The sequence below is a fragment of the Balaenoptera physalus genome (assembly GCF_965194825.1).
Source record: "Balaenoptera physalus genome assembly, chromosome: 13".
NCBI lineage: Eukaryota > Metazoa > Chordata > Mammalia > Artiodactyla > Balaenopteridae > Balaenoptera > Balaenoptera physalus.
The window spans coordinates 53,005,487-53,018,024 of record NC_138892.1 but is presented as its reverse complement, the minus strand read 5'-3'; the positions used below and the strand labels follow the sequence as shown (position 1 = coordinate 53,018,024).

Here is a 12,538-nt window from a genome sequence, read left to right as displayed (position 1 = left end):
ATAAAGAAAGAATTTAAGATCTCTATATGTTTTTTGTTTTGTTTTAGTTTTTTCTTTTTTTTTTTCCTTTTTGGCTGCACCATGCGGCTTGTAGGATCTGAGTTCCCCAGCCAGGGATTGAACCTGGGCCCTCGGCAGTGAAAGTGCAGAGTCCTAACCACTGGACCACCAGGGAATTCCCAAGATCTCTATATGTTAAAAAAAATAATGTTAAAAAACAAATAGATTGAGAAAATTAGATAAAGGGTTTTTTTATATATATGAAAATAATTCATACAAATGCATAAGGAAAACATTAAATCTGCAGTAAATAGAGAACATTTAGAAATGATTTAAAAATGAATAGATCTAAGTGAAACTCTTGGAAAAAAAAGTTCAACCCCAAGAGTAATAGAAAATTGCGTAGTATAACAGTAAGATACCATTTTGTCTTTCAAATTAGCAAGGCTTTAAGAATTATATATAATGCCAGTGCTAACATGGGCACGGTTGTTTGTTGCTAGTAGCAGCATAAACCACCACTTAAAACTTAATTTGAAAAACAATAGTATCAGGACACTTAAAATATTCAAACATATTCATCCTTTAAGTCCAACTTTTATCCTTTCTTCAAAACTTTTACAGATGCTCTCAGTTCTGTGGTAGATAAGTGATAAATTTACTAAGCTTAAAATGAACAGGATCTTAGATGAGGTTTCATTTTTTGTTTTTAAGAGGAGGTACTTTTCTTTTTAGCTCTAAACAAAGAGCACAATTTTTCATATCTACATTTATACTTGGGACTATGCTAATAATTCTCCTCTTTGATTTTCATGAGATAGAGTACTAACCATATTTTGTAGATAAAGAAACAAGCTTAATTGAATGATTAAAAGTATTTTCTATGTTTTTTAAAAAAGAGTATTAGATGTAAGCAATGTTTTATAAAATATATTTTATCTAAGATTTTTAAAAATTAATTTATTTTTGTCTGTGTTGGGTCTTCGTTGCTGTGTGCAGGCTTCCTCTAGTTGCGGCAAGCGGGGGCCACTCTTCACTGCAGTGCACGGGCTTCTCATTGTGGTGGCTTCTCTTGTTGCTGAGCCCGGGCTCTAGGTGCGCGGGCTTCAGTAGTTATGGCATGCAGGCTCAGTAGTTATGGCTCATGGGCTCTAGAGCGCAGGCTTGGTAGTTGTGGCGCACGGGCTTAGTTGCTCTGCAGCATGTGGGATCTTCCCAGACCAGGGCATGAACCCGTGTCCCCTGCATTGGCAGGCGGATTCTTAACCACTATGCCACCAGGGAAGCCCTATAAAATATATTAATACTCATGTTTTATTATCATATTGTACTCTTGGTGGAATATAACCTAAGAAACTGTCCTTCCATTTAAAGATAAAAATAATTATTCTGACTTTGAACTGAAGTAATCTACAAAAGAAATGTTATTCAAACTTTAGGCTCCATTGGCATTGTGATGATCATTTCTGATTTTTGGTAATCTGGATCTGAACCCATTGGTTTTATTTAGCTTTCCAGTTCTCAGGGAACAATCGAAACCAGTCTTCAGGATATTGAAAGCAAATTATCTCCAGGTGGATTGCTGGCAGATACATGGACCCATCAAGAAGGCACTCATCCAAAAGATAGACAGTAGGTTATAACTGCATTGGCAGTTTCTGCTCTTACTATTAAATGTCCTTTTTCGCATTGACTCAATTAATTTATTTGGATTTTTCTTTCTTAAATAGTGTAGAAAAGCTACAAGTCCTGTTAAATTGCATCACAGAGATTTACTATCAGTTCAAAAAAGACAAAGCAGAACGTAGTAAGTAAAATTTTCCATTTGTTAATCTGAGTCAGCCCTACTAGTTGTAATTCGGTTGAATTAATTTGGTATATTTGTAAGGGTGACTACATAAGTTATTTATTTCAGAGACTTGGTTCTGTCAGGGAAGAGGTTGAAGGTATTAAAAATTATCCTTAAAACCAACCTTTTGAGTATTTCAAATCAGGGATCAGAACTCTGAAACCTCTAGAGGCCACACACGTAACGGAAAGGAATGAGATTGGCCCGTGGAAACTGAAGGGGACTAGAGAGGCGGACCCCACCCCCGTGTGAAGGGGAGAGCCACTACTCAGATTCACCTGATTGTTTTTCCCATGTTCCTAGACCTCAAGAGAAGCTAGAAATAGACTTTATTAGAAATATCCTGATTTTTAAATGTTGGCAGTTAATTTTTTTTTTTAACATTAGCACTGTACAGACCAAATAAAAGCATTTGTGGGCAGTTTCTACCCATGGGTCAGAAGTTTGTGACATCTGCTTTAAACGCTTAGCCTTTATGAAGTAATAATCTCAAAAAAAAATTGCATGTGATTTTATGATATTACATTTACAAGAGTAATACATATTCTTATTTTTAGGACTAGCTTATAATGAAGAACAAATCCACAAATTTGATAAGTAAGTGTCCGATTATGTTTAATAATTATTTTTGGTTATGTTTCTTCTTAAAGTTGGAATTAATCATAATAAAAAATACATTTTAATCTTGGCTTTATAGAACTGTTACTGTATGTGCACATATTTGAGGCCCACTCATCTGGCCCCTGGTTGAGAGGTTACTGAGACGGGAGAATAAGGGGGCAGTCTTCTGCCTCCTGTGCTCTGATTGCAGAAGGACAGATAATGGAGAACATAGGCAAGGGCAGACTTGACCACCTCCTTAACCTTAACCTCATTCGATAAATAGTTTTTGACCATTCTCCACTATCAACCTTCTTTTTCTCCTCTTGCTGCTATAATGTATGTCTTAGAAACCTTAGGCTTTCTACCGTAAATATTCTAAACCCACAACAGTCATTACAGGAAATAAATTTCGTATATTTGAAAATTCTTTAATATTGGAAATAGAAACAGTGACATTGGTTTAAGCCTCTGATTATTTCTAAATTACAGGCAAAAACTGTATTATCATGCAACAAAAGCTATGACCCACTTTACAGATGAATGTGTTAAAAAGTACGAGGCTTTTTTGGATAAGTCAGAAGAATGGATGAGGTAAGTAAACTTTTTGGGGGGTGATTAGTGGTTGTCTGCACAATATATAATTTAATGTATATTATATATTTTAAGTAAAAACAATATTTCATTAGACTGCTTATTAATTGGTTCTTTTTGGTTTTCAGAAAGATGCTTCATCTTAGGAAACAGTTATTATCCCTAACTAATCAGTGTTTTGATATTGAAGAAGAAGTATCAAAGTATCAAGACTATACTAATGAGGTATAGCTTCAAAATTATCTAGAAAAAAAAGGCTTTTTCCTACTAGGAAAAATTAAAATAAAATTCTTCTAAGTTTATATCTGATAATGTTTGAGAAGAGAGAAATAGGGTATAATATGCCTATATTCAGCTCTGCTTGCCCACTTGTGGTATGTATTTTGAGCCAAGTTTTAAGATGTTTTACAGTGAAAAACATCTGATAGACCATTTTTTAAAATCATCTATATGCAAAGTTTTTCTTAAAGAGTTTTAAGTATTATATCATTGATGGTTTTGAAATTAAAACTTAAAGCTATAAAGGGCTTATTAAAACCTGTAACATTTGATCTAAGATCTGTAGTAAGTATTCTGTCCTGTGATTGATATGGTTTTTTTGTTTGTTTGTTTTTGATGTTCTAGTTACAAGAAACTTTGCCACAGAAAATGTTTGCAGCCTCCAGTGGAATCAAACATACCATGACCCCAATTTATCCATGTTCTAACACATTAGTAGAAATGACTCTTGGGTAAGAAATTTATTATTTGGTAACTGTAGTGTTTCCATTTGTTTTTATTTCATTTTGTGATCTTGCTCTTTTATTTTGAAATGTTGTATATTTGTTATGAATACATTTGCTAATATTATTTAATGACTTAGATCAATCTAGAGAACTAAACATACTATAAATATAACTGTAAAACACTTGCATACTTTTTTTGAGCACAGGTACTTTTATCTTTATTTTGAATATAGTATGAAGAAATTAAAGGAAGAAATGGAAGGGGTAGTTAAAGAACTTGCTGAAAATAATCATATTTTAGAAAGGTGAGTAATACAAAGATCATTCTGCCCTGTGATTATATATGCAATTGAGTACATAAAGATACATCTATACTTGTATCTGTCTGTCTTCCTGTATCAATAGGTTAAGCAGTGGGAAAGGAATATTAAGTCAGAACCCTTAGGTTTTTTGAATTTCATGGTGCCTTTTAATGTGTTTGGGGTTGTTTTGATAAAGACAAGTCAACTGTGATTGATTCCATTTTATAGAAACACTGGTTAATAGAATTCTTTGAATCAGTCTGTGAAAACGAAAATCTTTTGCACATTTTTCAAAACATTTTCTCATTAGAATTATCATTTTCAGTTCTGGATTCAGAGTTGCTTAGGAGGTGCCAGCACTCTGATCAGTGCTGTGTAACTCACAGAGCCCTCTGAACCCCTCCTTGCACGTGAGCGCCATCTGTTCATGGAGTTCTTTGAGGAGCTGAGTGTCTGCTTATCTCCAGAATGCTAATAGATCAAGGAGAAAGAGAGTTGGAAAATGTACAGAGCCAATAAAGCCACTTCGGTGACTGTTTCCTTGTCCGGGTTCCTCAGAGAAGTTAAGTCCTATTTGGCGCATGAATAGAACCCTTCTCTTTCTAGCCCTTAGGTGCTTCTCCACAGGTCCTCTCACCCGCAAGATATTAATGCAAGGATTTCACATTTATGTGGTGTTTTGTACCCTTGAAGGGCACTTTCAGGCTGCATGGCCTCACTAAGCGTGCATTCCAGCCTTGCATTCCAGGGCACAGCAGATAGTCTTTGTCCATGTTCCACAGGTGTTGACATTCATACCTGAAAAGATGAGCTGGAGCTGGAACCCAGCCTCCTATCTCCCCACTAGCCCTGTTCTCTCAAATAAAAGACCAAACATGTTCATAAGGCTTGGAAAGATTAAATGTCAGGAAATCACATGATATTTGAGCTACATGCAGAAAGTTATCAGACGCTTCTATAGCATTATCGATTTTTTAAAATGAATTTAATGAATTGGTAAAAAAAAGTTTAAACAATATATAATTGTAAAAATTGAAATAAAAGACCCCACCTGCCCTTTCTCATACCTCCCCACTCCCACAGAAGTAATCACTATTAATAGTTTGTTGTGCATGTGTGTTTTATAAGAATGGAATCATTCTGTTCATACTGGTTTAGTCTTACTTTTTTCACTTAAGGCTGTATATCAAGGGTACTTTTTCATATCCATACATATAGCTCTATTTTTCTCATTTTCAACAGCTGCCTGATATCCTAGTGTATGGATCTACCATATCTATTTGGTGCATCCCTATTTGTTGGGCATTTAAGTTGTTTCTGATTTTTCACAATTACAAAACATGCTTCAGTGGACACACTTGTATATATACCTTCATGTGCTTGTGTAAGAATTTTTGAAAGGTTGACTTCTTAATGTTTCTAGATGTGGAGTTGTTGGGTCAAAGGGTATGCACATTTGAATTTTTTTTATATATAGATTTATTTATTTATGGCTGCATTGGGTCTTTGTTGCTGCGCGTGGGCTTTCTCTAGTTTCAGTGGGTGGGGGCTACTCTTCATTGTGGTGCGCAGCCTTCTTATTGCGGTGGCTTCTCTTTGGAGCACGGGCTCTAGGCACGTGGGCTTCAGTAGTTGTTGCATGCAGGCTCAGTAGTTGTGGTGCATGGACTTAGTTGCTCTGCAGCATGTGGGATCTTCCCAGACCAGGGCTCAAACCCGTGTTCCCTGCATTGGCAGGCGGATTCTTAACCACTGTGGCACCAGGGAAGACCCTGCACATTTGAATTTTGATAGACGTTGTTAGTTTGTTCTCTAAAAGGCTTGTTACAGTCCCATTGTCAACACTGAATGTTATCAGTTTTTTAGATGTTTGCCAGTTTGTTTAGTAGAAACCAACATCTTGTTTTAATTTGGATATCTTTGGTTAATAGTGATGTCAGACATCTTTTTATATGTTTATTCAATTTTTTTTTCTGTGAATTGCCTATTAGGTTTTAAAGTCTTTTTCCTATTGGTTTTCTATTGGTTTCCTATTGGTTTATAGTATCTACATAGTAATTATCTAACTCTTTATAACTTTTTATAAATTTATGCAACTTATAGTTTCTTCACAACTTTAGCTAAATCCTAAATTTATTCTGAAAGGCTAAAGATTAGTAAGTAGAAAAGACTATTAAAATATGTTTTAACAAAATTTTATATTGAATCACATGTTTTGTGGAATAAAATCCCCACTTCCCAAAGCATGTCCAGTAAGTCTTGTTTTACTTGCAGGCTTGACAATACATGGGTAATCAGACATGGCAGAATCATAACTTAAATGTTAAATGACCACTTAAGGATTTGTGCCAGAACTAGTAATAGAAGCCAGGTCTTGTACACTGTCTCCATATGGATATCTATCACTTCAGATTTTTTTGTATCTAAAATCACTTAACATCATCCTTCCCAACTCAGTCTCCCCTGTAATTTCCTCATCTTCTTCCCCTTTCTCCTCCTACCATGAACATAAATTATTTTATTTTATTATTTATTTTTTTAATGAATTTATTTTATTTATTTATTTTTGGCTGTGTTGGGTCTTCATTGCTGCATGGGCTTTCTCTAATTGCGGCGAGTGGGGGCTACTCTTCGTTGCGGTGCGCAGGCTTCTCATTGCCGTGGCTTCTCTTGTTGCAGAGCACAGGCTCTAGGCATGCGGGCTCTGTAGTTGTGGCTCGCGGGCTTAAGAGCGCAAGCTCAGTAGTTGTGGCACATGGGCTTAGTTGCTCTGCGGCATGTGGGATCTTCCCAGACCAGGGATCAAACCCCTGCGTTGGCAGACAGATTCTTAACCACTGTGCCACCAGGGAAGTCCCCATAAATTATTTTAGACACTCACTCTTCTTTACTCCCTTTCATCAAGTTTGGTAATCTTCCTTCAAACGTTTCTATGTTCCCCCTCAACAACCTCGTTTAGATCTCCTTTCCCCCTACCTTGTGAGCCATGATAATAATCTACTACCTATTTCCCTAACCAGCTCTTCCCATCTGTCATGGGTTTTACAGCCAAAGTAATATTCCCAAATACTGATCTAATCATACCACTCCCTTGGCTCAAAAATTTCTAAATTCCTGTTACCTACAAAGTCAAGTCTAAATTCATACTTGAATTAAAAGAATATAATAGTCTGGCCCCAGCCTAATCACCCAACTTTATTTTCCACTATTCCTCCAAGTAACATTCTGTTTTAGCAAGATTCCATTCCTTACTGTCCCTGACTCCCAACTCCACATCTTTGCTTATAAATCCCACCCCACCAAAAGAAATTATCCAGCTCTTTCTAACACTTTCTAGATTACATTACTCCCCCATTTTCTCTTAAGAAGTCTTCCCAAGCCACTGAGTTGTATTTTTTCACATATTTATGATAGTGGCACTGTGTTTCAGTAAGAAATAGAGCAAATTATAGTTGGTTAACTCTTTAAAAATAATAGTTTATTCATCTGAAAAGTATTTTATATTCTTCTTTAAAATGTTGGAGGCCAAATAAATGAATCTTTTGAGATTGCCTTTTTTCTTTTGTGTTTTAGGTTTGGCTCTTTAACCATGGATGGTGGCCTTCGCAATGTTGACTGTCTATAGCTTTATAAGAAGTTTGAGGCAAGTTTCAGTTTGCACAAGAAAATAATGTTGGGGCATTAAACGAATGCCTCTGTAGGTGGTCTCTTGTTTCTACATTTCACTATTTGATGTGGTCATGTAAATATGTACAATACTGTAAATACATAAAAATATATAAATTTTTGGCTGCTAAGATGTAATTTTACTTTTTAACATTTATAATTATATGAGGACATTTGACCTCAGTGAGCACTGAGAAGAAAGCCATGACCGATACGTTGAGATACTTACTGATCCTCGACTCTTCTGAGTAAGGCCAGCTAAGTCATATATCTCTGACTGCCTACTGGAAACATTTTTAAGTGGAACCAAAATTGGTGTCCTTACAAATCAGTAAAGGTTGATTGTTAACACGTTTGTAAGTGATAGAATGGAGAGGTAGCTTTTGTGAGTGGGGAGCAGAACCGAACCACTGTTTTACTAGGATCACAGTTTTTTTGAGAAGGATAAAGTGGCATTATCCCCGTTATCCTTGTATCTGTTTAATTTCAGGTAAATTATTGAGCAAAATTTTTTAAGTGATTTAATTATTAAAAACTGTTCATTTTTATTTTGGCCATAAATGTATAATTGTCATAAAAATTTTAGGATCATTTCAACTGTTTTAAGCTGTATATTTCTTCTTTACTTTAATTCTGCTTACTACTTCATGAAGAAGTATCAATAAATTTCTCAATTGTAATGTGAAGAGTTTGTATTTTTCTGTGTACAGCAGTTTGAGAAACAAAAGTTATCTTTTGAAAAATAATATGGGTGGTAATGGTAAATTATCCTCAGAAATTACACGAGGGGCAATTTTGTGACTCTTATAAACCCACTGATTCCAAGTTTCGTAGAAGTTCTTTCATAAATTCATAAATGTATGCTATACAAATCCAAAAGGAGCCTTCTCTTTGAAAAATGTACATAGAGTTCTAGACTAAAGGATTGTGCTCAGTGAGAAATTATTTTGCCTAAGAAGGATTTGGTTTTAGTTTTGCTTTCTGACTTCTTAGATGACTGAAGTATGATCATGTACAACCTGTATATCATAAAGAGATCATGTCCTAAGTAGTAAATAAATTTGGCTGTCATGAACATTGGAAAACTGAAAACGGATTAGGATGTCATTTGAAATCTCAAATTGATGCATCATTGTAGTAGGGAATTTTAAGTGTCACATGTATACATTATAAAAATAAATGTATGGGTCAATGACATTACTTTTATAAATACAGTTATCCCCTGTCAAAAACTGTTTAGTCTGCGAGTATATGGGGCAAGGGGGTATTTAATCCCTTTTAATTTTAATTTTCTATTTGACCATCTAACATCAGTGTCTAATTGTGTAGTTTAAATGTTTATATCACTGAATACTAGGTAAAATTTTACTTAAATTATGTGATCAGTTAATATATTTGCAAATTTCATTTTTATTTAAGCACCTCTAGAAAAGAACACCAATAAACAAACGCTTGCTGTGGGGATTGTATATGTGTAAGTTATACTGGTAAGAACAGTTCTGTTCCACACTAGTATTAATTAAGACTAACTGTTGTATTCCCCATTACAGCAACATGTAAATCAAGCACTCTTGCTTTCAATATTTTACCCTCAAGAATGCATCCTCATTCAAAACACCTTATGTCAGTAAATACATGGTGACATTGGTCTGCTAACCAAATTTTCAGAGTTACTATGTAAGTGAAATTAGCTTTAAAATAAGTTGCATCTCTAGTTTACTAGCTTTTTTTTTTTCAATATTGGGATATATTTCCAAAAGACAGGGATTAAAAATATTATATGTAACAAGTAGAAGAGTTAATGGATTTAACTCATTTTTTTTTGATATTGTCTCTTCTTTTTTAATTGATATAAAGTTGATGCAAAATATTATATGTTACAGGTGTACAATATAGTGATTCACAATTTTTAAAGGTTATACTCCATTTACAGTTGTTATAAAATATTGTATATTCTTTGTGTTATACAGTATATCCTTGTAGCTTATTTTATACATAGTAGTTTATACCTCTTAATCCCTCACCCCTATCTTGCCCCTCCCTGCTTCCCTTTCCCCACTGGTAACCACTAGTTTGTTCTTTCTGTGAGTCTGTTTCTTTTTTACTGTATTTACTAATTTGTTGTATTTTTTAGATTCCACATAAAAGTGATGTCATACTGTATTTGTCTTTCTCTGTCTGACTTCTTTCAGTTAACATGATACCCTCTAAGTCCATCCACATTGTTGCAAATGGTAAAATTTCGTGTTTTTTTTATGGTCGAGTACTATTCCATTATATATATATACCATATCTTCTTTATCCATTCATCTGTCAGTTGACACTTAGGTTGCTTCTGTATCTTGGCAATTGTAAATAATGCTGGTTTGAGCATTGGGGTGCATGTATCTTTTCAAATTAGTGTTTTCGTTTTTTTCAGATATATACCCAGGAGTGGGTTGCTGGGTCATATGGTAGTTCTACTTTTAGTTCTGTTTTTAGTTTTCCAAAGTGGCTGCATCAATTTACACTCCCACCAACAGTGTACAAGGGTTCCCTTTTCTCTGCATCCTCACCAACATTTGTTATTTGTGTTCTTTTTGATGTTAGCCATTCTGACAGGTGTGAGGTAGGATTTAACTCTTAATGTAAAAAAGAGATTAGAGGTCTAACAGCAGAAGGAATAATCAAAAATGAAATAAGTGAACGTAAATTATGTGAAAAAAAGGGATATCTTCGAGTAAATAAAAAAGGAATTAGAGGAGAGGTTAGGGAAGAAATGTGGAAAATAATCCCATCACATCTTCTAAATGTCCCATTTTGATTATTTTGGAAATTAACAAATACTGTGTAAGTGGCTTATAGACCTCGTTACACTGTGTCGAAGCAGAGTGTCTCTTCTTAGATGTAAAGATCTTTTCCTCAGGGACTTCCCTGGTGGCGCAGTGCATAAGACTCTACGCTCCCAATGCAGGGGGCCTGGGTTCGATCCCTGGTCAGGAAACTAGATCCCACATGCATGCCACAACTAAGGAGCTGGCAAGCCACAACTAAGGAGCCCTGGAGCCACAACTAAGGAGCCGGCGAGCCACAACTAAGGAGGCCGCCTGCCACAACTAAGACCTGGTGCAACTAAATAAACAAAAACAAAACAAAAAAGTCTCTATTAAAAAAAAAAGATCTTTTCCTCAAAATATCTCTTTAAAAATATAATACCTGCATCAATAAGTTATCCAAAAAAAAAAAAAGTTATCCAGAACGTGTTTTAGTTTGTTTTTCTGTTATATTTTTAAGCAATGAAGTTTGCTTTTTGTGGTGTTCTGTGCTAAAAGTAAGAGGTTTGTTGTTTGGAATTAAGAAAGGGACTATCAGTAGGAATAAGCAATCTTGACTGAAATGTCTAAACTTTATTGTCCCTTCAGAATCACAGCCACAACCAGAGCTTTTATCTCTGACTTCAGTCCACTCAGAAGGGCATTTTTCGCATTGTGCTTTGTCTTTGAGGAGGTGCTGCAAAAAATTTATAGTTACCCAAACTTTCAAAACTGAGAAGTGCTGGGACAGACACTGTTGAAAGGAAAACATAAGGAAATCTTAATGCTATTGTTTTGGGCAGCATCCACCAGCCCACATCCTATTTTTAGGAAGATGAAAGTATCAGAAAGTCTTACACTATTGTTTCAGTTGAACTTTCTCCCCACTTGTCACTTACAAGCAGACTCCTAGGCATATTTCTAAGAACTCATGAAAATGGAATAGAAATCAAAAACATCTGACCTGGAAACGGAAACTGGTAATATGATAATATCCTTTTGTGTGTGTGTGTGTGTATAAATCAGCTCCAGAAATTTAGTGTGTCATATAAAAAAGCACTGTGCAACTATTACATCAGGCTCTTGTAAGGACTAGTCTCTGAGTAAGTTTATTTCTTTTGACGTAAACAGAATGCACAAAGACCTGTTGTTAGATGTAGTTCCAGGGGTGATGATGGGAACCCCAGTCCCACTGGCAGAGCAGGCAGCCAAATGCTGTTGTCCGCTGAAATCACACACTAAAGTTAAAGAAGGGTCTGGAGAAATGTTCAAAGGGTCAAAAACCAAAACTGTCCTGGAAAAAATCTTTTTCTTTTATACACTTCTTGACTTGTAAGAATCAGTCATATTCTTTTTTTCTGGGATAGATTCCTGACAAGGTTTAAAATACATATCATTTTTCCAGTAAAAGATGTACAAAACAAATGGGATCAAGGCTACGGCTTTAGGAGGTAGTGTGTTAATCACCAGCAAGTCCTACGAATTGCCATTGACAATTCTGTTGGATGCTGAGTTAGTGGATACTGGTTACTTTGCTCTTGTGTGAAAGTAATTGTATTTCTGTAGAGGAGGTGGGGCAGGGGTGGGGTCTGTACTTAAAAATTATCAAGTGTTGCCTTAGGTTAGAGTTTCTGAAGCTTAAAACTCTTTCTTTAGAAAGAACATCTATTAATACAGTTTCTAGTTATGAGGGCTAAGGACACCAAAGGAATGACAGGGGAAGGGGATTTAGGGCTAACAGGTGGTCCCCAGACATATTGGCTGAAAGAGAGTTCACAGCTAAAGTGTCATATGTGGGTATTACTGTGTTTTCCCCATCCGTGCTATCTGTGGAGTGTTGTTCTGGAACACTTAACAGTTCTAGCTATGGCCATAAGAAGTGACTTTAACAAGACATTCAGAAGAATAGCCCGGCTCTTTTACTGGTTCCCCAAGTCACTGACCTGCTCGAAGAATCGGAAATCCAAGTTGCTCTGGAGCCAAGGTGGAGGTAAGCTATCTGAGGCTAAT

At 35.6% G+C, this 12,538-nt stretch overlaps 1 protein-coding gene across 4 annotated transcripts in view; it reads left to right on the top strand.

Moving 5' to 3' along the window:
* TBK1 (TANK binding kinase 1) overlaps positions 1 to 12,538 on the top strand; it is an 80,720-nt gene that overhangs the window by 31,564 nt on the left and 36,618 nt on the right. For 2 of the 4 annotated variants that reach the window (XM_082422744.1, XM_082422747.1), the window contains exons 14-20: positions 1,511 to 1,632; positions 1,731 to 1,807; positions 2,407 to 2,446; positions 2,942 to 3,043; positions 3,172 to 3,268; positions 3,668 to 3,774; positions 4,002 to 4,073. In XM_082422744.1, coding sequence (XP_082278870.1) covers positions 1,511 to 1,632; positions 1,731 to 1,807; positions 2,407 to 2,446; positions 2,942 to 3,043; positions 3,172 to 3,268; positions 3,668 to 3,774; positions 4,002 to 4,073 — 617 coding nt within the window. Of the gene's footprint in view, positions 1 to 1,510; positions 1,633 to 1,730; positions 1,808 to 2,406; positions 2,447 to 2,941; positions 3,044 to 3,171; positions 3,269 to 3,667; positions 3,775 to 4,001; positions 4,074 to 7,643; positions 11,602 to 12,538 lie in introns of those variants that run through there. The other 2 variants (XM_082422745.1, XM_082422746.1) reach the window with 2 other exon arrangements.